At 39.0% G+C, this 24,239-nt stretch overlaps 1 protein-coding gene across 2 annotated transcripts in view; it reads right to left on the bottom strand.

The window, feature by feature from the left end:
• UBE2K (ubiquitin conjugating enzyme E2 K) overlaps window positions 1–24,239 on the bottom strand; it is a 63,536-nt gene that overhangs the window by 34,679 nt on the left and 4,618 nt on the right. The window contains exon 2 of one of the 2 annotated variants that reach the window (XM_077815735.1): window positions 2,454–2,547. The exons of the other annotated variant lie outside the window; for it this stretch is intronic. Within the exon in view, the coding sequence (XP_077671861.1) occupies window positions 2,454–2,547 (94 nt within the window). The remainder of the gene's footprint in view (window positions 1–2,453; window positions 2,548–24,239) is intronic. 2 annotated transcript variants of the gene reach the window in all.

Raw genomic sequence — 24,239 nt, forward strand, 5'->3', positions numbered from 1 at the left:
AGTTTGTCTTCCCAATACCCAGTTGAGATAGGGGAGCATTATCACCATTTTACAGACTGAGAACTGAGACACAGAGATTAAGCCCAAAATCATCATATGAGACCTGTAATTTTGGATGCCCAGTTTCAGACACCAACAGCCCTATTTTTCAGAGTACTCAGCATTTTTACATGTTTATACAGTCAAAGCACAGATACTGCTGACTTTGGTTTCAGCTGCAAGTGCTTTGCCCTTCTACAAATCAGGCCCAAAGTATCAATTTGGGCATCCAGAAAGTAATGGACACACAACTAGTAGCCAACCGTGAAAAGTTTGGTTTAAGTGGCTTGCCCAGCATCATATAGGAACTCTGTGGCAAAGAATCCAATTCTCCAGGTTGGTATTCAGCTGTTTTAACTAGGAGATATCCTTTCTTTCTCTTCCTGCAGTCTTTTACCTCAGTGGCTACAAAACTTCTGAATTCTAGAACAAATGGGGCCTACAGGCCACAGCCTCAGTCACAAAACAACCCTGATGAATTTCCTGAGCACTATCCATTCTGTATACTGATATGGTAGGATCCTTTAGGGGAAAAAAAGTATATTATCATGTTATTAAACACTATCACAATGCATACACACAAGGAGGATAAATTATGTGGCTGTACAAGCAAACTTAATTCTGCCATTTCCTAAATTTTGAGTACTTGACTTTGCAACTTAACATTATTTTAATATAACAAAAACCTTAAGTTTTTGAAAAAAAAATTCCATTAAGTGAAATTATATTGACCTCCATGTGAGTCACTGACAGCCCTAGAACCTTTAGATCCATAGCACAGCTTCAGCTAACAGCGTAACTGGTAGCAAAAACAGGCTATTATCCTCTGTGGACCAACCACTGCAGGGGGGATGAGACATTTCACCAGTGGGCTTCACAGCTATTTGCTTGGGAGCAGAGGAATGTTGGGACTTACCAGTTACCGTCTGGTGCCAAAGCAGCACAGGGAAAGGAGAAGCAAGCACAGGGAAAGACCTCCTAAATATTGGGTTAAAGCATATTTGGAGATAGAATATTCTCAGATTTTTGCTGCTAGCCTTTAACAAACCTCTGCTGAGCATGCATGAACAGCAATTTTCAGAGACTTATAAATTCAATAAATTTGGGAAGATTTTCACAGGGATGATAAAAAGCATATGTCTGACTCCAGAATGACACCCCTATCAAATTTCAAGTCCCTGCTCCAAATCTTGGAGGTACCAGAACTTCTCAATGAAGATTTGTAACAAGTTTTCAACATTGGCAAAAGGGCTTACTTTCCCATAACCTTGCTTTTTTGAAAACAGCTGAACTGCTTTTGCTGAAACTTTTCCAGAGTTTAGCCTGAGACAGACAATCGGCATAGAAAATTTTGGCACATACAGTTAAAGTTCAGCAAAGCTACTGAAAACGGGGTCTTTTGGCAAATGTCAAGCAACCCTAACTTTAAGAAAAACAACAAGGAGTCCGGTGGCACCTTAAAGACTAACAGATTTATTTGGGCATAAGCTTTCGTGGGTAAAAGCCACTTCTTCAGATGCATGTTTTTGTGGATACAGACTAACATGGCTATCCCCTGATACTTGACACCTAACTTTAGGAGTCACTGCCAGCTCCACCAGTATTATACACACACGTAATGTTACAAATGTAAAGATAATTGAGCAATTTGGGATTGCTAGGTGAAATGCACTGTCAGTTATACCTGGAACAAAATCTCTTTGTTTTTCTGGTATGATAAACTATATTCTTGGTTGTGATTCATACCACAGAGAAACTAGAAAATAGGCCATATGGTTTTCAGGATAATTGTAAACACCCAGTCTAGTACTGAGGCTCCCCCAATGGAAAATTAAATAGAGGAATATACGGAAACAGGTAGACCTCCAAATTTCCTTTAATGGAGAGGTGCCTCTCCTTACAAGTTGAAAAAAATATAAAAAACATTAAAAAAACCCCACATTCTCTACAACAGCTCTTCATAACCCATGTTGGACAATTACTCTATTCTGCACTCTAGGTTTCTCCAGAGTACACATTTGCTTCCAGATCCCAGAGACAGTTACAAACTTACACATCCCCACCAAGCATGATAACTATATCTTGCATCAGGGAACTAAACATCCTTCTTACTATACCTCTTACAATTTTGTTGCACAGCCCAGACTGCAACTTAGTCCTTGCAAGTTGCATGGTAAAGTCTGTTATGCTACAGACTAAATACTTTTTCATGTGATTATATGTAAATGTAGCGGATATATTTTCCAAAGTTTAAATCTAAATATTTAATTTAAAACCACATAAATTAATGGCTCATTTCAAAATACAGAGCTCTTTATTCCTTTTTATTTTGTAAATTAAACTTTCTAAACAAAGCAACCCAAGACACATAATTTGAAGTGCACAATAATTTCATACACAAAAACATTACTTGCCTTCATATGGTGTGTCCGGAGGTCCTGCTATTTCTCCTCTTAATTCTGTAAAATTCTCATCTACAAGATCTACTTTAATTTGATTTTTGCTCGTCTTAAAAATAAACAGAGAAAAACAGTTATGAGTAAGTTATGTTTGATACACACCTTCCCAAAAAATAAAGTATTCAATTTTTAGAACAGATTTCTAAAAATAACCCATTTCAGATAGCTATGTTGCAGTTAATTTAATTTAAAATATAACCTTATGCAGCATTACTGTTCTCCAAAGTAGTATTTATAGAGCCACTAACATAGACAAGGGTATTCAGGAGAATGTGGAGTATCTGAAACTACTTTTAATTTTTAATTGACTAGATTTAAAGTAGACAGTGACTCCCTAAATAGCTATTTAGTCTGAATACTTTAAACAAGACAAGAAAAAAAACTCAATCCGAAATTTTAACTTGATTATGTTTAATATATCACTTGGAAGTGTATTGTTCTGTTTAAAGCAATCACCACCTTCACTGGAATACAGCAAGAAGTCTCAAATAGTGTACTGACCTATTTTTTAAAACAATACAATATCCTAAATATTAACATTAAAGGAAATCTTGTTTAAAAGCACTTTCCACAGACTTCAGCGTTTCTCAAATATGGCCACCAGAGGTTTTTCTTGCAGCCACAACCACCTGAGTGGGGACTGGGGGACTGGGGGGGGGGGGGGGGGGGCAAGCATTTGTCCCTTCCCTGGGTCTGCAAAGTACAGTATTTGTATGTTTGTTAATATCACTTTTCACTGCCTCCCAGCTAGCTAACCAGTCTGCTGCTGTGAAAAGTGATAACATACAAATATCACTTTTCACAGAAGGGGACTAACTAACTAGCAATTCTATTAAAAAACAAACCAAAAAAGAAAAAAGAACAAAAAAGACAAGAACACGCAAAACACATTATTTGTGTTTCTATTCTGTTTAGAATAGTCAATAAATCAATAAAAAATAGAGACAACTGTACGTTGTTGTTATTGAGTCTGCAACAAAACCTTACATAAATAAATTACAACGATTTGGACCGGTATATGTGTATATTTACTTGTTTTTCCTAAAGCTAGTTAAGTTTTTTGGAAAAATTGTCATATTGGCCACCAGCAAGAGTTGGTCGCCGCACTTTGAGGCCACCAAAAAATTTGTTGCGAGAATCCCTGCTCTCAGACAACATTTAGGTGCAGGAGCTACTGGCTATTTGTCACCTCCTCCCTGACTACACAGTTCCTAAGACAAATTTTGTTGGAGCTCTGTAGGTTAATTTCCAGTTTCTCATAATGGCATACTTAGATACTGTAAGATGTATGTTTCATAGAACCATTTATTAAAAGAGTTTAACCAAAATTATACGTTCCATTCAAATTTGTCTTTCATCTCAGAAAGAAGCAGGAATAAAATGTATACATGTGTTCCAAAAAAATTTTTTTTAACAAAACAAACTACCCATGGAAAGATATACACCTAGATTATTTACAGGTGAAATACTAGAGGGCCACACACTTTGTTGCTTCTATCCTCTGAGCTCTTTGCATACACCATGGACTCCCTGAATCACTCCATTTCTCCCCATAAGCTGTCTGTGTGCCACTCTCCCATTCCCGTCTATTTCAGAGACTCTTGAAACCCCTACCCCACCCTTTTCCCCATTTCAGGATCTCTGTGAACACCCCCTTTCCTTTCACCATTCTTATTTCTTCTTTTTGTTTGGGAGACAAGTCATTCCAGATGACAACATTTTAAACTATATTGGGAGGACAGACAAAATTATGCTGTAAAGTATTAATAGCTGCCCATTCTCTGATCTATAGATATTACAGAGCTGGTGGAACTACTGGGTCTGCTAACCAGACGCAAGGGGCTCCATAGGTCCATTTCCCCCTTCCAATTTTCCAAATCTCACCAAAATTAATACTATTCTGCCCACTGATGCCTAGAACATTTCCTGATTTTGAGTTGATCAGATGTGGAATTCAAAGGTTATCACGGATATTAAAATATATATTTTTTGAGCCAACATTCAGTTTCCAAACTAAGAAATGAAACAGATTTTATGCCTCTCTTCTATTTACAAATATTCCCATTTAGAACTTAGAACAGGTATGATGGTGACACCAGCTACAGCGCCATAGCAGAGGCTGAGTTTTCACTTCAAAAGAAGGAATTAAATCACTTCTGTATGGAAGAATACAATACATCTTTCACAAAATAACTACTTTGAGTATTTAAGTAGTTAATGAATTTTGAGACTTTACAAGTAAATCTGTTAATTGTTTACAAGTTACAATTAATTTTAAATGGATGCTATAAAAATTTAGCACTCGGTCAGATCTTTTATCATCCAAAATCATCTCAGCTCAGGTATTATTTACACAAAAATGGCAATGAGATAACTGTTGAACAGATCTGATCGTTTATTAAAATAAATTTTTAGGAATTTAAGTTTAATATTTTCTATTAATCTTCATAAATGAAAATTTCTCCTTCAGCAGAGACTGAAGAATAGTGGTTTCAAGAAACTTGAATCACCCTCTTTTAAAATGGCTGCCACCTCGTATGATTCTGAAAAGATTTGACTCAGGCTACCTTTAGTAAAGTTGGCCTTCTCAAAATAGCTGCCATCTCTCATTTGTTCTCAATGGGTCTGAAGACACAGACTGCCCTTAGCAAGGATGATTACTGCCTCCATTTACCTCCTTCCCTGTCTCTTGACAGCCTAAGGGGCCACCGTCTTCCCTAAGATAAATTTCCAGACAAAAACTGCTTAGTTCTAGATTAATATTCATCTGTTTCTTTTGCTGACAATTCGTATTTAATATTTTCCAGTTCATTTATCTTTGACAGAGACTATTTGTATAATCACATTGAACACTATGGTTAATATTGTGAAACAAAAGGAAATGGACTGTTTCAGAATGTGCTATTTTAAATGTCCATATTTTGAAGCTCAGAGACCATTTGATGACTTTCTATGCCCCAATCACCGCTAAAAATCTTTGGTAGGAAACCCTGGGATTCTAATTAGATATTTTAAAAGAGCCATCCTTAATGAATCAGTGCGTTAGGATCACTGTAACAATGTTTTTGTGATCCAACTGCTAGTTTACCACCACCATTTAACCATTACAATGGATTTCTAAGGACCACTTCCATATACAGCCATCACTTTAAAGGATCCCTATGGAAAGTCTCAAACAATTTTATTCTTCTATTTGTTAGAGACCATCTCCACACAATTTTTTCAGGGCCTTTGCGCAGTCAATTAATTATGGCAGATTTCATCCCAGAGCTGTGCTCACATTAATGTGTGATGCTGCTACACAAACATGTTTTGCAAAACTCTACAAAGAGTTAGTCACATCAGCACACTAGGTTCAGCTCTAATCAAAATAGGAAGTCTCAATGCTTCTCAAATGGGAATGGACAAAATGCTATGGAAGAATATTTCCTTTTCCTGCTTCCAAAATATTTTTACTCTCCTTTGAATATAGTATTAGTCCACACTAAAAATTAGTAACCTCTTTAGAAAGGTAATGCTGAATTATATCCCACATTTACATGTGAGTTCAATCCTTGAGGGGGCCATTTAGGGATTTGGGGCAAAAATTGGGGATTGGTCCTGCTTTGAGCAGGGGGTTGGACTAGATGACCTCCTGAGGTCCCCTCCAACCCTATGATTCTATGAAATAAGAATCAGACCCAGGCTGTGTTAACTGATCAGAATTCATTAATAGGATCTAGACATGATCTGAAATACAGAAGATACAGCAAGATTTTATATCATCCCTGCTTTGCAACCATAATTTGTCAGCAGGGTGTGAATCTAACACAAATGTAATTTTACAAAAAATAAAGACATATTTGTGTTTTGACATACAATTAATTATAGATACATCTTGATTAGAAGGCCATATAAAATTATATCAATCTATATTTGAGAAACTCAGAATACAGTACATTTTTTCCAGACTTAAATTATTGATCTGCTATAGTATCGAGAAACCTCTTAAGAGTTCAGTATAAGCACTGTAATATTTCTGACAATACTTGTATCCCTACAATATTATAGTTCCCCAAAACTACTTCTGCAGATATTCTATGGCACTAATCTGAACTAAACAAAACCTAAACTTAACAATTTAAACAATCGGTCCTTGTTGTGGCTAGAGTTGATGAAAAAAAAAAAAAAAACAACAACAAGAAAACATTTTGGGTTAACTCCAGAGCAGAAACAAAGTTAGTATCTTTAAAAAGATGTATTAACCTTATGCCAAATTATTGACAGACGATGAAAGGGAAAAAAGCCAGGAAATGCAAGTTCTGCAACACTTGCCACTAACACAAGAACATACTAATAAAATGGGATTATGTTCAATAATATATTGCTCCCCTAAACATTTCTCTTTCCTCCCTCCACAGACACACTCACACCATTTTTTTAAAGTGCTAAATGAAAACTATATATACACACACTTAAAGCCCTACGTCAAGAAATTTTGCTAGCAAGTTTCCTTCAGACCAAATGTATAACTCAAAGTCTAAAAGCATAGATTTACCATGAAATTGTTGACAAAATTAACAATTACAAATAGTTACTAAAACATAGGGGAAACTAATGGATCAGCAGCTTTGAGGCAGTTGTAGTGTTTCTACTTTGTTTGTAAGGTGGCCTATATAAGTAATTTTTAACAGTACATTTTCCAAGCTCTAATAATATCAGAAATATCTAGTGTTAAATGTCAGAGCAAGCCCAATGTGGTGTGCCTGGTGATCAGCATTAGCAAGAATACAAATGTTTAGCTCATGAAGTGTAACTGAGCAATTCTGCCATGTAAAAGCCCACCAGCAGAACCAGTGGTGATATTATATCTGGGTTGTACTGTACTTACAAAAATTTGTATTACAAAAGTTTATAAAATTTTTAATTACAATGAGAATCTGCATTAATACATACCCCATTTTGGACATTAAAGTTGACTGTAAAAAACCTACACATCAGCCATGCCTCTGTATAACATACTACAAGTTTATTACTGGAAGATGACAGTATGCAGATAAGTAGCATGGTGTGGGCTGAGCTAGAAATGATCTTCCATTTATTTTTAAATAAATACTGTTTGCCAAGAGTGATATAAATGACCCTACACCCTTGCATCACAGCAACCCCTGTGGTACATTTCCCCCACTCCAAATGGATTCCTGACTGACCAGTAGCAATTGGGGGTTGCAAGATTCCACAAAGCAACCACCACCCGGCTTCTTCACTGTCACTGCAGATCTCATTTTGGTGTCGCTGCACTGGAGCTGGGGTGAGCTCCGCACACAGATCCAGGACTGTGGCCTTGCGTGTCCAAAAGTTTTACAGCCACAGCTCATCATCCCAAACCTACATAATGATGCAATCCCACCAGTAAGTGCTTGTTTCTCGGGCTGCAAATCGGCACTCCACTATCTGCAGCTGTTCTGTGAATGCCACCAACAACTTTGAACTGTTTCTTTCTATGTCCCACAGCAATCTGGCCTCCAAGGAATTGTCATGTTCCCAGTGGCTCCACAAATACTGCAGAATCAGACATCCCAGGCTCACAGCACTCATCACAATAGCACAGAGCTGTGTAGGATCCATGTTTCTCACAAAAATGGCAGATGTGCAGGTGTGACCCGGATCCTAGTGGGGAGCCAGCTATGATCACTCAATTAGGGTGAACTACAAAGAATGGGGCAATCACCATAAAGCTGGTGGATATTCCAATACCTAGATTTACCAAGCCAGCATACAACAGCTTTATTACCTCACTTGTTACTCAGAAGTGCAAACAACACATTTCCCTTAAAGTGATCCAGCCTCAGGCCTCCATCCAGGTACCAACATCAAATATGATGAAAATTTCTGTAAATTTTATTTCATCATATAAAAGAAAAGGTTCTACCAATCCCAAAGGAGCGGACACATTACCTCCCAAGTTAATGAATGTTTCAGATCTTACTCAAATACATGCTACAGCCAATTCTTATTAACTAAACTAAAATTTATTAAAAAACAAAAGAGGGAGTATGGTTAAAAGATCAATATACATACAGACATGAGTTCAACTCATTGAGGTTCAGATTCACAGCAGAGATGGTGAGCTTTGTAGTTGCAAAGAGTTCCTTTAAAATTCAGGTTTCAGAGTAGCAGCCATGTTAGTCTGTATTCACAAAAAGAAAAGGAGTACTTGTGGCACCTGAGAGACGAACAAATTTATTTGAGCATAAGCTTTCGTGAGCTACAGCATCCGATGAAGTGAGCTGTAGCTCACGAAAGCTTATGCTCAAATAAATTGGTTAGTCTCTAAGGTGCCACAAGTACTCCTTTTCTTTAGAATTCAGTTGTTAGGTCACAGTCAAAACTCATATTCAGGGCGTACCAACATAACTGGGACTTTGGTCTTGTCACTCAAAACTTCCCCTGATGAAGTCTAAGCAGATCTGAGATGACAGACTCATGACCAAAGGATCTTTTATACAATTTCATGTCTTTTGACAAGTTGGAATTCCTCAGGGAACAAAAGGTAATTAATTAGTATGACTTTGAAGGAGGTCCATCACCGGTACTTAGCTATATGAATTAACATAAGGCCATTTGCTTGTTCCTCAACCATTCACACTACATTTCAAAGAGATGAATACTGAGATATCCCACGTTTACAATTCATTTACATTATAGGACATTCTTTAGACCTCTGAATTATCAGAATACAGCATAGACAGGGACGGTTGACTACATTGTCCACCCTACTCATACATATGTAAATACAAAAAAACCACAAACATTATTTCCCCACACATCTTCTGTGAGTTATTTATTTTGCAGGATGTTTAACCCTTTCTAGCCATGTGTCCCAGCAGGTTTGCAGGGATTTTGAAAAGAGGCACAAAACATTATGGAATGCAGATGAAATTATGGGATGTTGAAATCATATTCCCAGTCATCCCTGCGTGACTCAGTTGCCCCCACGAGACATTGCAAAACTTTCCCAAAACACCCTGCGCTAGTTGGTGGCAAGTTGCACAGTGGGATAGCACCCAGACTGCACAGCTCTCTGCATCAAGGCAAGCACTGCTAGTGAGGACCCAACAGCCAACATGAAGTGTAATGTCAATATGCAAAAGCAATTTAATTACTGCGGTGGCTGCATATAGATGTAATTTAGGTTGACAATTTTGTAATGTTCCATTAAGTTTCTTCTGCTGCCATTAAAATAACCTTCATTCTCAACCTCCTGACCACCTCCTCCCAACCACATGGCTCAAAGCTGAAAACACTCATTGATTTAAAACTTGTCAATGATTATGTAAGGGGTTTTTTTTCATTATATTATCCAGGCAATCTGGGTCCCTTCCCCAGGCTTCAGTTTCCATGACATTGTCCAGGCAGCCCAGCTAAGATCCATTTTTACCTCACATGTGTGTCAGGTAAGGAAGGAGTTTATAGCAGTTTCACCAGCTCATCTTTCTGGGCCTCAGCTGTTGTGGTGTTCGCCAAATAGCCCAGCTAACCAGACTACCCTTTTGGCTCCCGTACCCTCCTTGCATGCAAGATGAGACTCTAATTTCTTATCTCCCTTCTACCTGGCTCAATGGAACCCTCTAGAGAGAAAAGGAGTACTTGTGGCACCTTAGAGACTAACCAATTTATTTGAGCATGAGCTTTCGTGAGCTACAGCTCACTTCATCGAGTGCATCCGATGATGCTGTAGCTCACGAAAGCTCATGCTCAAATAAATTGGTTAGTCTCTAAGGTGCCACAAGCACTCCTTTTCTTTTTGCGAATACAGACTAACACGGCTGTTACTCTGAAACCTCTAGAGAGAATGCACTGTAATTCAGTTAATGCCTTCTTTTACAAAAAGTAAGAGAGCAAGAGACCTGCAGGCAGGTCCCAGAAGGGCCAGGAAATAAAACAAAATGTCAGGTGCCTGGGTGAAGCAAAATACAAATTCCACAGCAACAAAATCTGGTGAATTGTTTGAGAAGGATAGGATGCCTCAGCAGTCACTGTTTCAAACTCACACTTGATTCATGCTTTCAAGTTGGTCTCTGCAGCCATAAAGACAGATTTTTTTTTTTTAATTGAGATTTTGGAGCACAATTCTGTGGTAATTTCCATTAGCACTGAATTGCGAGGCACTGTTTATGCATTACACTGACGTTGAGGGACACTTGCTCAGAGTCCTCAGATTTGCACTCTGGGACACAAGACGAGTTCTTGAGCGTTTCTCTTTGTCAGCCAATTGAAGTCAGAGTTTGCTGACCTTCAAGACAGTGCAAGGCTCATCTTTCAACTCAATCATACGCTTTGGAGAGGAAATAAGTTGTATTGCCAAGGTTGGGGTGGTATTTCAAGTATTATTTTACATTGCAGCACTATTGCTGTAAATACCAGTGTTTGGAATGGGACACTCCGTTGTTTTAATTGATATTGCCCTTTGTGGGAATACTGCGTCTCTATTTAATGTAAATGCACCCAGATGCTAGAATGATAGGTACATGTTTAATAAATAAAAGTGACCAGTAAGGTTTTACAAAAATATTTTCCTCCACAAGAGGGAGAAAATACACTGCTAATCTCCTTAGAAAACCAAGTATAGGAAAGGTAACTCTCTAAAAACCTGAAAACTTAAGTACAGACTTCCTGGTTTCCTCTGTTAAAGGTTTTGTCTCAACTAGGATTTAAAGTGGGCTGTTACCACGTGTCAGGGTCTCAATGTGTGGATGAGATGATTATGTAAGTAGGAGGGGTTTAGATTTATTAGGGACTGGGGAAATTCTGGGGAAAGTGGGAGCCGATACAGGAAGGATGGGCTCCACCTAAACCAAAATGGACCCAGAATGCTCGCATTTAAAATTAAAAAGGTCGTAGAGCAGTTTTTAAACTAAGGGCTGGGGGAAAGCTGACATGTGCGGAGGAGCACATGGTTCAGACAGCGACTTCCCTGAGAAGAAGATCTATTAATGGAGATTCTTTATGTCCCAGGAAGGAAGAGAGGATGGAAGATGATAAAATACAGGTAGGATCTGATGAGAAACAGTCAAATGAAAAAAAGTACCATTCAATTATACGATGTAATGACAGCGAGCCAAAAAGTGACAAGTTTTTAAAGTGCTTGTATGTCAATGCTAGAAGTCTAAATAATAAGATGGGTGAACGAGAGTGCCTAATTTTAAATGAGGATATTGATATAATAGCCATCACAAAAACTTGGTGGTATGAGGATAATCAATGGGACACAGTAATACCAGGGTACACAATATATCAGGAGAACAGAACGGGTTGTGCTGGTGGGGGAGTGGCACTATATGTGAAAAAGCATAGAATCAAATGAAGCAAAAATCTTTAATGAACCAAACTGTACCATAGAATCTCTATGGATAGTAATTACATGCTCTAAGAACAACAACATAGCAGTAGGGATATATTACCGACCACCTGAAAAGGATGGTGATAGTCACTGTGAAATGCTCAGAGAGATTAGAAAGGCTATTAACATTAAAAAACTCAATAATAAAGGGGGATTTCAACTATCCCCATATTGCCTGGATACATGTCACCTCATGACAGGATACAGAGATAAAGTTTCTTGACACCTTAAATGACTGCTTCTTGGAAAAGCTAGTCCTGAAACCCACAAGATGAGAGGCAATTCTTAATTTAGCCTTAACTGGAGCACAGAATCTGGTCCAAGAGGTGAATATAGCTGGACCACTTGGTAATAGTGACCATAATATAATTAAATTTAACATCCCTGTGGCAGGGAAATCACCACAGCAGCCCAACACTGTAGCATTTAATTTCCGAAAGGGAACTACACAAAAATGAGGAGGTTGGTTAAACAGAAATTAAAGGATACAGTGCCAAAAGTGAAATCCCTGCAAGCTGTATAGAAACTTTTTAAAGACACCATAATAGAGGCTCAATTTAAATGTATACCTCAGATTAAAAAACAGAGTACCAAAAAAGTGCCAGCGTGGCTAAACACCAAAGTAAAAGAAGCAGTGAGAGGCAAAAAGGTATCCTTTCAAAAGTGGGAGTTAAATTCTAGTAAGGAAAATAGAAAGGAGCATAAACTCTGGCAAATGAAATGTAAAAATATAATTAAGAAGACCAAAAAAGAATTTGAAGAACAGCTAGCCAAAGACTCAAAAAGTAATCCCAAACAAAAATTTTTAAGTACATCAGAAGCAGGAAGCCTGCTAAACAACCAGTGGGGCCACTGGACGATCGAGATGCTAAAGGAGCACTCAAGGACGATAAGGCCATTGAGGAGAAACTAAATGAATTCTTTGCATCAGTCTTCACGGCTGAGGATGTGAGGGAGATTCCCAAACCTGAGCCATTCTTTTTAGGTGACAATCTGAGGAACCCCAGATTGAGGGGTCATTAGAGGAGGTTTTTGAACAAACTGAAAAACTAAACAGTAATAAGTCACAGGGACCAGATGGTATTCACCAAAGAGTTCTGAAGGAACTCAAACGTGAAACTGCAGAATACTAACTGTAGTCTGTAACCTATCATTTAAATCAGCTTCTGTACCAAAATGACTGGAGAATAGCTAACGTGACACCAATTTTTAAAAAGGGTTCCAGAGGTGATCCTGGCAATTACAGGCCAGTAAACCTGACTTCAGTACCAGGCAAACTGGTTGAAACTATGGTAAAGAACAAAATTGTCAGACACATAGACGAACACAGGGGAAGAGTCAACATAGATTTTGTAAAGGGAACTCATGCCTCACCAATCTACTAGAATTCTCTGAGGCGGTCAACAAGCACGTGGACAAGGGGGATCCAGTGGATATTGTGTACTTGGATTTTCAGAAAGTCTTTGACAAGGTCCCTCACCAAAGGCTTGTAAAGCAAAGTAAGCTGTCATGGGATAAGAGGGAAGGTCCTCTCATGGACTGCTAAGTGGTTAAAAGACAGGAAACAAAGGGTAGGTATAAATGGTCAGTTTTCAGAATAGAGAGAGGCAAATAGTGGTGTCCCCCAGGGGTCTGTACTAGGCCCAGTCCTATTCAATATATTCATAAATGATCTGGAAAAAGGGGTAAACGGTGAGGTGGCAAAATTTGCAATGATACAAAATTGCTCAAGATAGTTAAGTCCACAGCAGAGTGCGAAGAGCTACAAAGGAATCTCTCAAAACCAGGTGACTGGGCAACAAAATGGCAGATGAAATTCAATGTTGATAAATGCAAAGTAATACACATTGGAAAACGTATACAGCTATACATATAAAATATGGGCTCTAAACTGGCTGTTACCACCCAAGAAAGAGATCTTGGAGTCATTGTGGATAGTTCTCTGAAAACATCCACTCAATGTGCAGTGGCAGTCAAAAAAAAGTAAACAATGTTGGGAATCATTAAGAAAGGGACAGATAATATATTGCCTCTATTTAAATCCATGGTATGCCCACTTCTTGAATACTGCATGCAGATGTGGTTGTCCCATCTCAAACAAGATATATTGGAATTGGAAAAGGTTCAGAAAAGGGCAACAAAAATTATTAGGGATATGGAAAGGCTGCCATATGAGGAACGATTATTAAGACTGACTTTTCATCTTGGAAAAGAGATGACTAAGGGGGGATATGACGGAGGTCTATAAAATCATGACTGGTGTGGAGAAAATAAATAACAGTGTTATTTATTCCTTCTCATAACACAAGAACTAGGGGTCACCAAATGAAATTAATAGGCTGCAGATTTAAAACAAACAAAAGGAAGTATTTTTTCACACAATGCACAGTCAACCTGTGGAACTTCTTGCCAGAGGATGCTGTGAAGGCCAAGGCTATAACAGGGTTCAAAAAAGAACTAGATAAGTTAATGGAGCATAGGTCCATCAATGGCTATTAGCCAGGATGGACAGGGATGGTGTCCCTAGCCTCTGTTTGCCAGAAGCTGAGAATGGGCGACAGGTGCTGGATCACTTGGTGATTACCTGTTCTGTTCATTCCCTCTGGGGCACCTGGCATTGGCCACTGTCAGAAGACAGAAAACTGGGCTAGACAGACCTTTGGTCTGACCCAGTATGGCCGTTTTATGTTCTTATGTTAACACATGCTAATTAACAAACAAATGTTGAACTGATGAAGTTAAAGCACAGGGGGAACCTAATGCTTACCTTTACCGGTTAATACATGTAAAACCATAACTTAATTTATTGACACTAAGATTTTAGCGTGTGTTAGTTAACACATGTGCTAAACGTACCCCTTGTCTTCCTAGTGAAGAAAGGACCTGTATGAAGGACATCACTGCTATAAAACAGACCAAACAGTTTTTTCAATCTAATCACTATTTTTACTTTCTTATGGTTTTCTCAATTTTCACATAATTAACATCAGCCCAAAGGAGAATTTTTCTAGGAAGCTTCAAAAAGTCAGACTAAAATTTTACAGTTATGACAGCATAGAAGAGTACATGCCTTTCTTGGAAAAAATAAGTGAGATTCTTTTCACACTTTAACAACAAAAAAGAGCTCAGTCAGTAAATGGAATGCCGTTTTTGCTAATATATAGGATACTAACAGAATATTTGAATGCACAGAATTAAGAAGATGCAAACAAGAGTGTTTAAAAACAACAAAAATTGAGTACTTGCACGGCCAGACCATTATTTTAAAATTTCTTATAACTTTAATTATGAACAAAATTTCTATTAATTTCCTAAGCAAGTGTCCTTACAGAAGAGTCAGTCCATAGAAATTTTAATAACCAATGTGCTTTCAGGTATCTGCAACAAAAAACACCTTAGTTTTTGCTTAAACAGGATGCCCCCCCCCCCCACCACCACACACACACACAGGCAGAATTTTAAAAGCTCCATCAAATTTATTAGTAGAAATCACTTTCTCTTTGAGAGACTCTAGGCAGGCGCACCACTCTGCGAGCACCTCAATCATAGAATATCAGCGTTGGAAGGGACCTCAGGAGGTCATCTAGTCCAACCCCCTGCTCAAAGCAGGGCCAATCCCCAATTTTTGCCCCAGATCCCTAAATGGCCCCCTCAAGGATTGAACTGGAAGGGACCTCAGGAGGTCATCTAGTCCAACCCCCTGCTCAAAGCAGGGCCAATCCCCAATTTTTGCCCCAGATCCCTAAATGGCCCCCTCAAGGATTGAACTCGCTAAACCGAGTTCAATCCTTGAGGGGGCCATTTAGGGATCTGGGGCAAAAATTGGGGATTGGCCCTGCTTTGAGCAGGGGGTTGGACTAGATGACCTCCTGAGGTCCCTTCCAACGCTGATATTCTATGATTGAGGTGCTCGCAGAGTGGTGCGCCTGCCTAGAATCTCTCAGAGAGAAAATCAAATTTATTGAAACTGTTCCACATAAAAAAAGTTAGATTTGAGCTAATAGAGAGAGGTTTTAGTCCAAAAGGGAAGTTGTTGAAACCATTATGAAGAAGTAAAAATAGGTGTTTAGAATGGGATGGCCTCAATGTTTTGAGTGTTGAGATATCACTATTACAAAATTTGTTGCTCCAATTACTCAAGAGAGCTAATTAGTTGTATGAAATTTCAGAAAAAGAGAGCTAAGAAGCACATACTTCTTCCTACCTTGCAATCTTATGCCTGGTCTATGCTGAAAAGTTTTACGGGTATAATTATTTTGGATAAGGATCTGACTTTTTGACCAGAATAATTACAGGTAAAAGCATTATATCAGTATAGTATCCCCCCTCCAGTACAGGAACAGCTGTACAGGTATAAAGCACCTTTATAGCAACATAACTATGTCCACACTGGGTGGAGGGAGAGGGGAGAAAGGCTGCAGGCATTATACAGCTATAGTTAAACTGTTACAACTTCCTAGCATGGATAAACCCTTACACACGAGTTTTGGCAGGCATCACTAAACACTGAACACCATCTGAATGACAAAAGGATGCTAAGTACAGCAGTGGTTCTCAAAGCTGGTCCGCCGCTTGTTCAGGGAAAGCCCCTGGCGGGCCGGACTGGTTTGTTTACCTGCTGCATACGCAGGTTTGGCCAATTGCGGCTCCCACTGGCCGCAGTTCGCCACTCCAGGCCAGTGGGGGCTGCGGGAAGGGCAGCCAGCACATCCCTTAGCCCGTGCCGCTTCCCGCAGCCCCCATTGACGTGGAGCAGTGAACCGCGGCCACTGGGACCTGCAGTCAGCCAAACCTGCGTACGGGGCAGGTAAACAAACCGGTCCGCCAGGAGCTTTCCCTGAACAAGCAGCGGACCGACTTTGAGAACCACTGCTCCACAGGACACAGTGCAAGGGTTCCCTGCACCGAAGAGTTTACAACATAAATCATACAGAAAACAGAAGAGACACAAAGCCCAGATGAAAGAGCAACTTCACAGAGGCGTAAGATTGTATTTTTGTTTTTATACACACTTTTCTCTTTGATGCTATAAAACTGAAAAGCTTCACGGACAAACTGTTTTAATGAGACATGTTAATAGCCCACTATATGTGCAAATACACAAGATTATTGTTTCCTTCAGACCCGATCCAGCAGTCAGTTCCACAAGTCAATTCTCACTGAGGTCACTAGTAGTTCTACATATGAAGAGACTGCAGGATTACCCTTGTTTTAAAAAATTATACTCCTTCCTTCTCACCCACACAGTCTAAGACAAGACACCTTTAACTTCACTTTTAAATAAAAAGAAAATTAACTATAAACTTCTAACATGGAAGGATCTATACTATCTGCTTAAGTAAAATGAAGGAATTATTGATTTGGGATATTTTTAAACCATTATAAATGTTATTTTACAATTTGGCCATACATTTTGATTTTTTTTTTTTTTTAAAGTATGTAGAGTCTGTTACCAACCATATTAGCTGTATTTTAGTCCACAAAATAGATTTTACTCCCCAAACTAAAAATATTCCTAAATCAGAGATCACAGAACAAATGTAGTCAGTCAGTTAATTACAAGTGCAAAACATAGACGGGGAACCCAGAGAGCATTGTACAATATCATCAAAATTAATGAACTTTATTACATAACCTTGAGCAAAACTCTTCACTCCTTTTTATGGAGAGAAGTAAAGTTTTGTTCAGAAGTCTGTCAAAAAGTAAGACGACCCTCAGCAGATTAGCTATGAAATATAATTAAATGTATTTTCAAGTATACTTATCTTTTCTTAGGCTACTATTGTTGGCGACTATTGTTATTAAAAAATTACATGGACAGCGTAACAAATCCTTAAAGATTATGAAAGCAGGCTAGAAACTGGTTAACTCTTGACTATAACACTTAAAAATTACATAGTAGATTAATACTAATTTAACAAATCAGAAGGCAAAGTAATTTAAAAACTTGTTCGCACATTTTGACATTAGGGTCCCAACCACTGCAAATGACATCACTTTAAAAAAAAAAAAGCGAGATTCCCATCAGCAGCAGTATAAGAAAAGCTAACTGTAATATATCTTTATTTTTAAATACATTTCAATTCAGTGTAATGAAAAGTGTTAACCTAGCAGTCTGAAATTTTCAGAAGGGTAAATCAGATTAAACTAGAGGGTCATACACTTCATTGCTTATGTAGGTGGAACTGAACATCTAGCAGAGTCCTTCACCTCCACTATGACCAGGCCCCTCATCCCTGTGTCGCCATTTGGTCAATCAGGATACAGGGATGAGAGTCCTGGCAAGGGGGGCGCTGGCCAGATCAGGGGATGAAAGGCTTCCAAGCACCCTGATTTCCACTAAAATCAGGCCCAGTGTCTCCTTTTGGTGCTCTAGGCCAGGGGTTCTTAAACTGGAGGTTGGGACCCATCAAGGGATCATGAGGTTATTACATGGGGGGGTTGCAAGCTACCAGTCTCCACCCCAAACCCCACTTTACCTCCAGCATTTATAATGGAGTTAAACATAAAAAACTGTTTTTAATGTATGGGGAGGGGGTCTCACTCAGAGGCTTGCCGTGCAAAAGGTGTCACCAGTACAAAAATCTGAGAACCCCTGCTCTAGGCAAAGGAAGTTCTCTAGTACCCTAACCCCACCCTGAGATTCCAACCTCATGCTCATCTCCATAGAGACTTTACTTCCCTCCCCACTGCTGTATCCTGAATTTAGTGAGCCTGATTTTACTGGCTCTTCCAATTTTCCCCAAAATCAATAGGGTTCTGCCCATTGATACCAAAACTTTTCCCTGAATGTTTGCAAGTGATTAGCTGAAGTTTTCAAAAGTTATCACATTACATACATACAGGCAAAAATGCCATCAAGTTGAGTGGTAGGGCCTTACTTCATTTGTCCTATTATCCTGATTCCTTGGTCAACCCACAGGTCTAGTCAAATGGTCATGCACATGTTTAATGATATTTTACATAAAAGTGTTCTGAATACTTACAGGTCATAATGAAATACTACATTAGTGTAAATATTATTAATAGGAACATTAACACACTATCCAGTTTTTCTATTACTATTTGCATGAGAAAAATATTGATTTCAACAGTGAATACAGCACACTTGATTCAAAGGTCTTGAGGAACAGCCATAAAATTCCGATAAACATGTTTAGGATGAAAGTGTGAGTTAACCAGCAGGTTTTTAAAAGACTGCTCCAGAACTGGGAACCAAGAGAACAGTCTTCTGAAATCCTGTTAGTAAGTTCTTCTGCTTTGAGCAAGCTATTGAACACCAGCTAACTGTAGTGCAGTCCCTTTAAAAGCCAGCTGATATGCAAAATCATCCTGCAGTCTCATCCAGTACCACCTGCAGGACATACACCCCTGGCTTCCTGAATTCCATTTAACTCATGTTTGGGTACTGTACACTAAAGAGTGATAACATGCTATTAATTTTGTTTATGACAAATTGTTTATGTAATCAACATGGGCAGAGCTTGAAAAATCTACTTATGATTACAGAGTGGAAAATTCCTTTCATAAGTGGGGGGTGAGGCAAAGAAGCACTTCAACCAATAACTTTTGTAAAATTCAAAGATTTGACAGTCACTTGTCATAGTAAAGACAAAGACAGACACTGTGGCATTCAATATCTACTATCACTCCATGATTCTAGTCCAAAAGACTGCTCACTATAAAAGCAAAGATATGTTCTTCCAACTGCTAATAATAAGAATTCAACCTGGGATCTGAAAATTAAGCATGGTTCCTTCTGGCTCATAGCAATGGAAAATTCTGAAATCAGAACAGAGATCCTAATCCTGCAAACTCATAAGGTCTGTCTATATGAGAAAGCTTTATCTGTTATACCAACATAGTTATATCAACCATGTGGGGACACTTGTTCTGGAACATGTGTGGGTTTTTTGGTTAGCATACACCCTTTTCCCAAATGACAAATCAACCATAAAAAGGCACTCCCATACTGGAATAAGAGTAGCTACTTTATACCAGGGCTTTATAATAGTATCAGTTTAAAATTCACACGTCAGGTTATAGCCAAAAAACCTTAGCATGTAGACAAGGCCTAACTTTATTCATGCAAGTAGTTCCCTTGTGCTCACCAACTGCAGACTGCTTTCAATAGGACTACTCATATGAATCAAGTTAAGTGCATGTGTTAGCAGGAACATTATTGGTTCTGTCCATTAACAATTCTGTTGCTGATGCACAAGTCACAGTAGAAACTACCTCACTCTTTCATAGTTACATTGGTCCTGCAGTGCTAACAGGAGCAAAAAGCAGCAATGTACTATTTTTAGTCACTTTTCCAGAATAGAACTGAATTTTAAGCTTCTATCTGCCAACCTGACAGGATGTCCCGGGATGTCCTGCTCATCCACCTGGGCACTAATGAGACTGCCAGGCAGGCCCCTGCACAGTGACTTCACGGCTCTGGGAGCAAGTGTGATGTTCTTGTCCATCCTTCCCGTTCCAGGCAGGGACACCAACTCACCAATTTAATGAGGAGGGCTTTAAACCAGGTTCAAAGAGGACAGGTGATATCAGCCCACAGGCAGGTATAAAAATGGTGACCTTAACAGAAGCGTCACAGGACCAACAAGAGGGAAACAGTGAGGGAATCTGCTCAACATCTTGAACGTCTATACAGAAATGCAAGGAGTAAGGAAAATAAACAGGAAGAACTGGAAATATTAGTACATAAGCCAAATTACTACTTAACTGGCATTATAAGGACTGGGTGTATAAATCTCATGACTAGAATATTGGCATAGAGAATTATTCCATGTTCAGGAAGAACAGGCAGGGGGGGAAAAAGGAGGTGGTGTTGCATTATACACCAAGAATATAGACATTTATTGTGAGATCCCGAAGGAGATAAGAGGCAGACCAGTTGAAAGTCTCTGGGTGAAGAGGTAGTGTCCTGGTAGGGATCTACTACAGAACATCAAATCAAGAGGAGGAGGAGGAGGTAGATGAGGCATTTCTAGAAAAAACAAACAACAGAAATATCCAAAACACAAGTCCCAGTAGTAATGGAGAACTTTACCCAGACATCTGTTGGAAAAGTAACATGGCAAAACACAAGATATCCAATAAGTCATTGGAATATATTGGGGAAAACTTCTTGTTTCAGAAGTAACCGGGAGGCAGTCAGTTTAGACTTGATTCCAACTAACAGGGAGGAACTGGTTGCAAATATGAAGGCTGACGGCAATTTGGATTAAAGTGATCATGAAACTATAGATTTCAAAATTCTAAGGGCAGGTCTACACTACCGCTTAAGTCGATATAAAAAGTCACTCTCCTGAGTAACACAAATTACAGCAACCTAAGCGCTGTCCACACGAGCACTATGTTGGCAGGAGAGCGTCTAGCTCTCCTGTCAGCACAGAGCATCTTCACCAGGCGTGCTACAGCAGCGCAGCTGTGCCAATGTAGTGCTTCTAGTATAGACTAGCCCTAAGCATAAACAACGAGTGAGAGCAGCAGAATAAGTATAACGGACTTCAAAAAAGCATACTATAACAAACTCAGAGAACTGATAGGTAAGTCCCATGGGAAGAAAACCTAAGGGAAGAAAGTTCAGGAAAGCCGGCAGTTCCTGAAAGTGACAATATTAAAGGTGCAACAGCAAACTATCCTGATGCGAAGGAAAGATAGGAAAAATAGTAAGAAGCAAATATGGTTGCATCAGGATCTGAAAATCAAAAAGGAATTCTACAAAAAGAAGAAACAGACAAATTATTACAGTTGAATATAAAAGAATATCACAAGCATGTAGGGACAAAAACAGAAAGGTTAAGGCAAAAACGAGTTACAACTACCCAGGGACATAAAGGGCAATAAGAAGAGGTTCTGTAAATACATTACGAGCAAGAGAAAAACTAAGTAAAGCAATGGTCCTCTATTTAGCAGGAAGAAGATCTAATAACAGATGACATCAAGAAGGCTGAGATATATGATGTCTATTTGGCTTCAGTCTTCACTAAAAAGGTTAATGGTGACCAGATACTCAACACAATTAGTATGAACAACAAAAGGGAAAGAATTCAAGCCAAAATAGGGAAAGAACATGTTAAAGAATATTTAGCTGACTTAGATGTACTTAAGTAGACAGGACCACATAAAATTCATATTAGGGTGCTTAAGGAATGAGCTGAAACAATCTCTGAACTGTTAGCAATTATCTGTGTTAATTCAAGGAGGACAGAGTGAGGTCCCAGAGGACTAGAGAAGAACAAGTCTAGTACCTATCTTTAAAGAGGGAAACAAAGAGAACCAGGGGAATTATAAACCAGTCAGCCTAATTTCAATACCTGGAAAGATATTGAACTAATTATTAAACAATCAATTTGGAAACACCTAGAGGATAACACAGTAATAAGCAATAGCCAACATGAATTTGTCAAGAAGAAATCATGCCAAACCAACCTAATTTCCTTACTGAACAGGGTTGCTGGCATAGCAGATAAGGGGAAGCTGTAGATGTGATATACCTTGATTTCAGTGATGCTTTTGACATAGTCTTCATGACATTCTCAAAAGCCAACTAGGGGAAGTGTGGTCTAGATGAAAATACTATATGGTGGGTGAACAAGTGGTTGAAAGACCATACTCAAAGGGTCATTATGGATGGTATGTTCTCAAACTGGGGTCTGAAAGTAACAAGATGAAATTCAATAAAGAAAACTGAAAAGTACCACAAGAACTAGAAGGAAAAAATTAAATGCAAAATGGAGAATAACTGGATAGGAAGTAGGACTACCGAAAAGGATTGGAGAATTACAGTGGATCACAAATTAAATGAGCCAACAATGTGATACAGTTGCAAAAAAGTAATATTCTGGGTTGTATTAACAGGGGTGTCATATGCAAGACACAGGAGATAACTGTCCGACTCTACTCAGTGCTGGTGAGGCCTCAGCTGCAGTACTGTGCCCAGTTCTGAGCATGACACTTTAACACACTGGAGTCCACAGAAGAGCAATAAATATAATAAAAGTTTAGAAAACATGACCTATGAGGAAATGTTAAAAAACTGAGCAAATTTAGTTTTCAGAAAAGATGACGGGCAGGGGGAAAGGGGAGAACCTGATAAAAGTCTTCAAATGTGTTAAAGGCTGTTATACAGAACAGTGATCAAAATTGTTCTCTATGTCCACTGAAGATGGAACAAGAAGTAATGGGCTTAATCTGCAGCAAGGAAGATTTAGGTTAGATATTAGGAAAAACTTTGTAACTATAAGGATAGTTAAGTACTGAGATAGGCTTCCAAGGAATGTTGTAGAATCCCCATCATGGGAGGTTTTAAAGAACAGGTTAGACAAACACCTGTCAGGGATGGTCTAGGTCAGTGCTTCTCAAGCTATCTGATGTGGGCGACTGGCAATTTTTTTTTCCCAATTTGTGCGTGGACCGGCACCAGTCTGCAGACCACCACTTTGAGTAGCACTGGTCTAGGTAATCTGGTCTTGCATCAGCACAGAAGGGCTGGACTAGATGACCTCTCTACATCCTTCCAGCCTTACATTTCAATATAACATTTCTATCAATTATGATTGAAAATGTTATGGTAGTCCAAATATGAACAAATATATAAGTAATGCAGTGCTGTCTTCCTGAGCCTGAAGACAACATGAGCGAGTGCTTTGGCAGCTGCTCATAGCTTCCCCAGTTAACTCCCATCACTTTCGCAACTGCTATTTAGAAACTGGTGGGCTAGAGTGACACTGGCAAGATTCATCAGGATGCTATGAGCAGAGGCAAACACTGAAGCTATTCACTGGGCAACAGAACCCTAAAAGCATAAGGAAGGTGTACTGTACTGGAAACCCCACATTCCCTACAGCAGTTACTTTCCCCTTTCCCCTAAATCCCCCCACCAAAAAACCCAGAAGCATTCAAGAAGGAGCTGAACAAAAAAGCTCTCTACCTTTCAGCAACCTGAGTGAGGAAGGGGAAGTTTCAAGTTCATCACCTATGGATTGCCTACATTTGAAAGATATTGCAGATTAAGGTAGACTCTGAATTTAAAGCACAATAGCTTTTCTGAAATAGCTACCCCCTTATTCCAGAATAACCCTGTCCACATTGGGAGCTATTCCAGTTAGTTTCCCGGTGTAGCCAAGCCCCTACTAACTAGAGGCTGACACAAAACATTGGAACCAGGTAGAAAACCCAGCAACTTGCCAGTTGCTAGGAGGGAGCTGAGCTTCTCACCAGCTCCTGAACCTTCCTGGAAGTCCCATCACATCTTTTCTATCAGCCTCTGCCTTGTAGGTGACTAGTAAATGGTTAAAGTCTTCAGAAGATACAAAACTATATTACCATTGTGCATTTTCATGGAA

This window comes from Eretmochelys imbricata, chromosome 4 (genome assembly GCF_965152235.1).
Source record: "Eretmochelys imbricata isolate rEreImb1 chromosome 4, rEreImb1.hap1, whole genome shotgun sequence".
NCBI classification, from domain to species: Eukaryota; Metazoa; Chordata; order Testudines; family Cheloniidae; genus Eretmochelys; species Eretmochelys imbricata.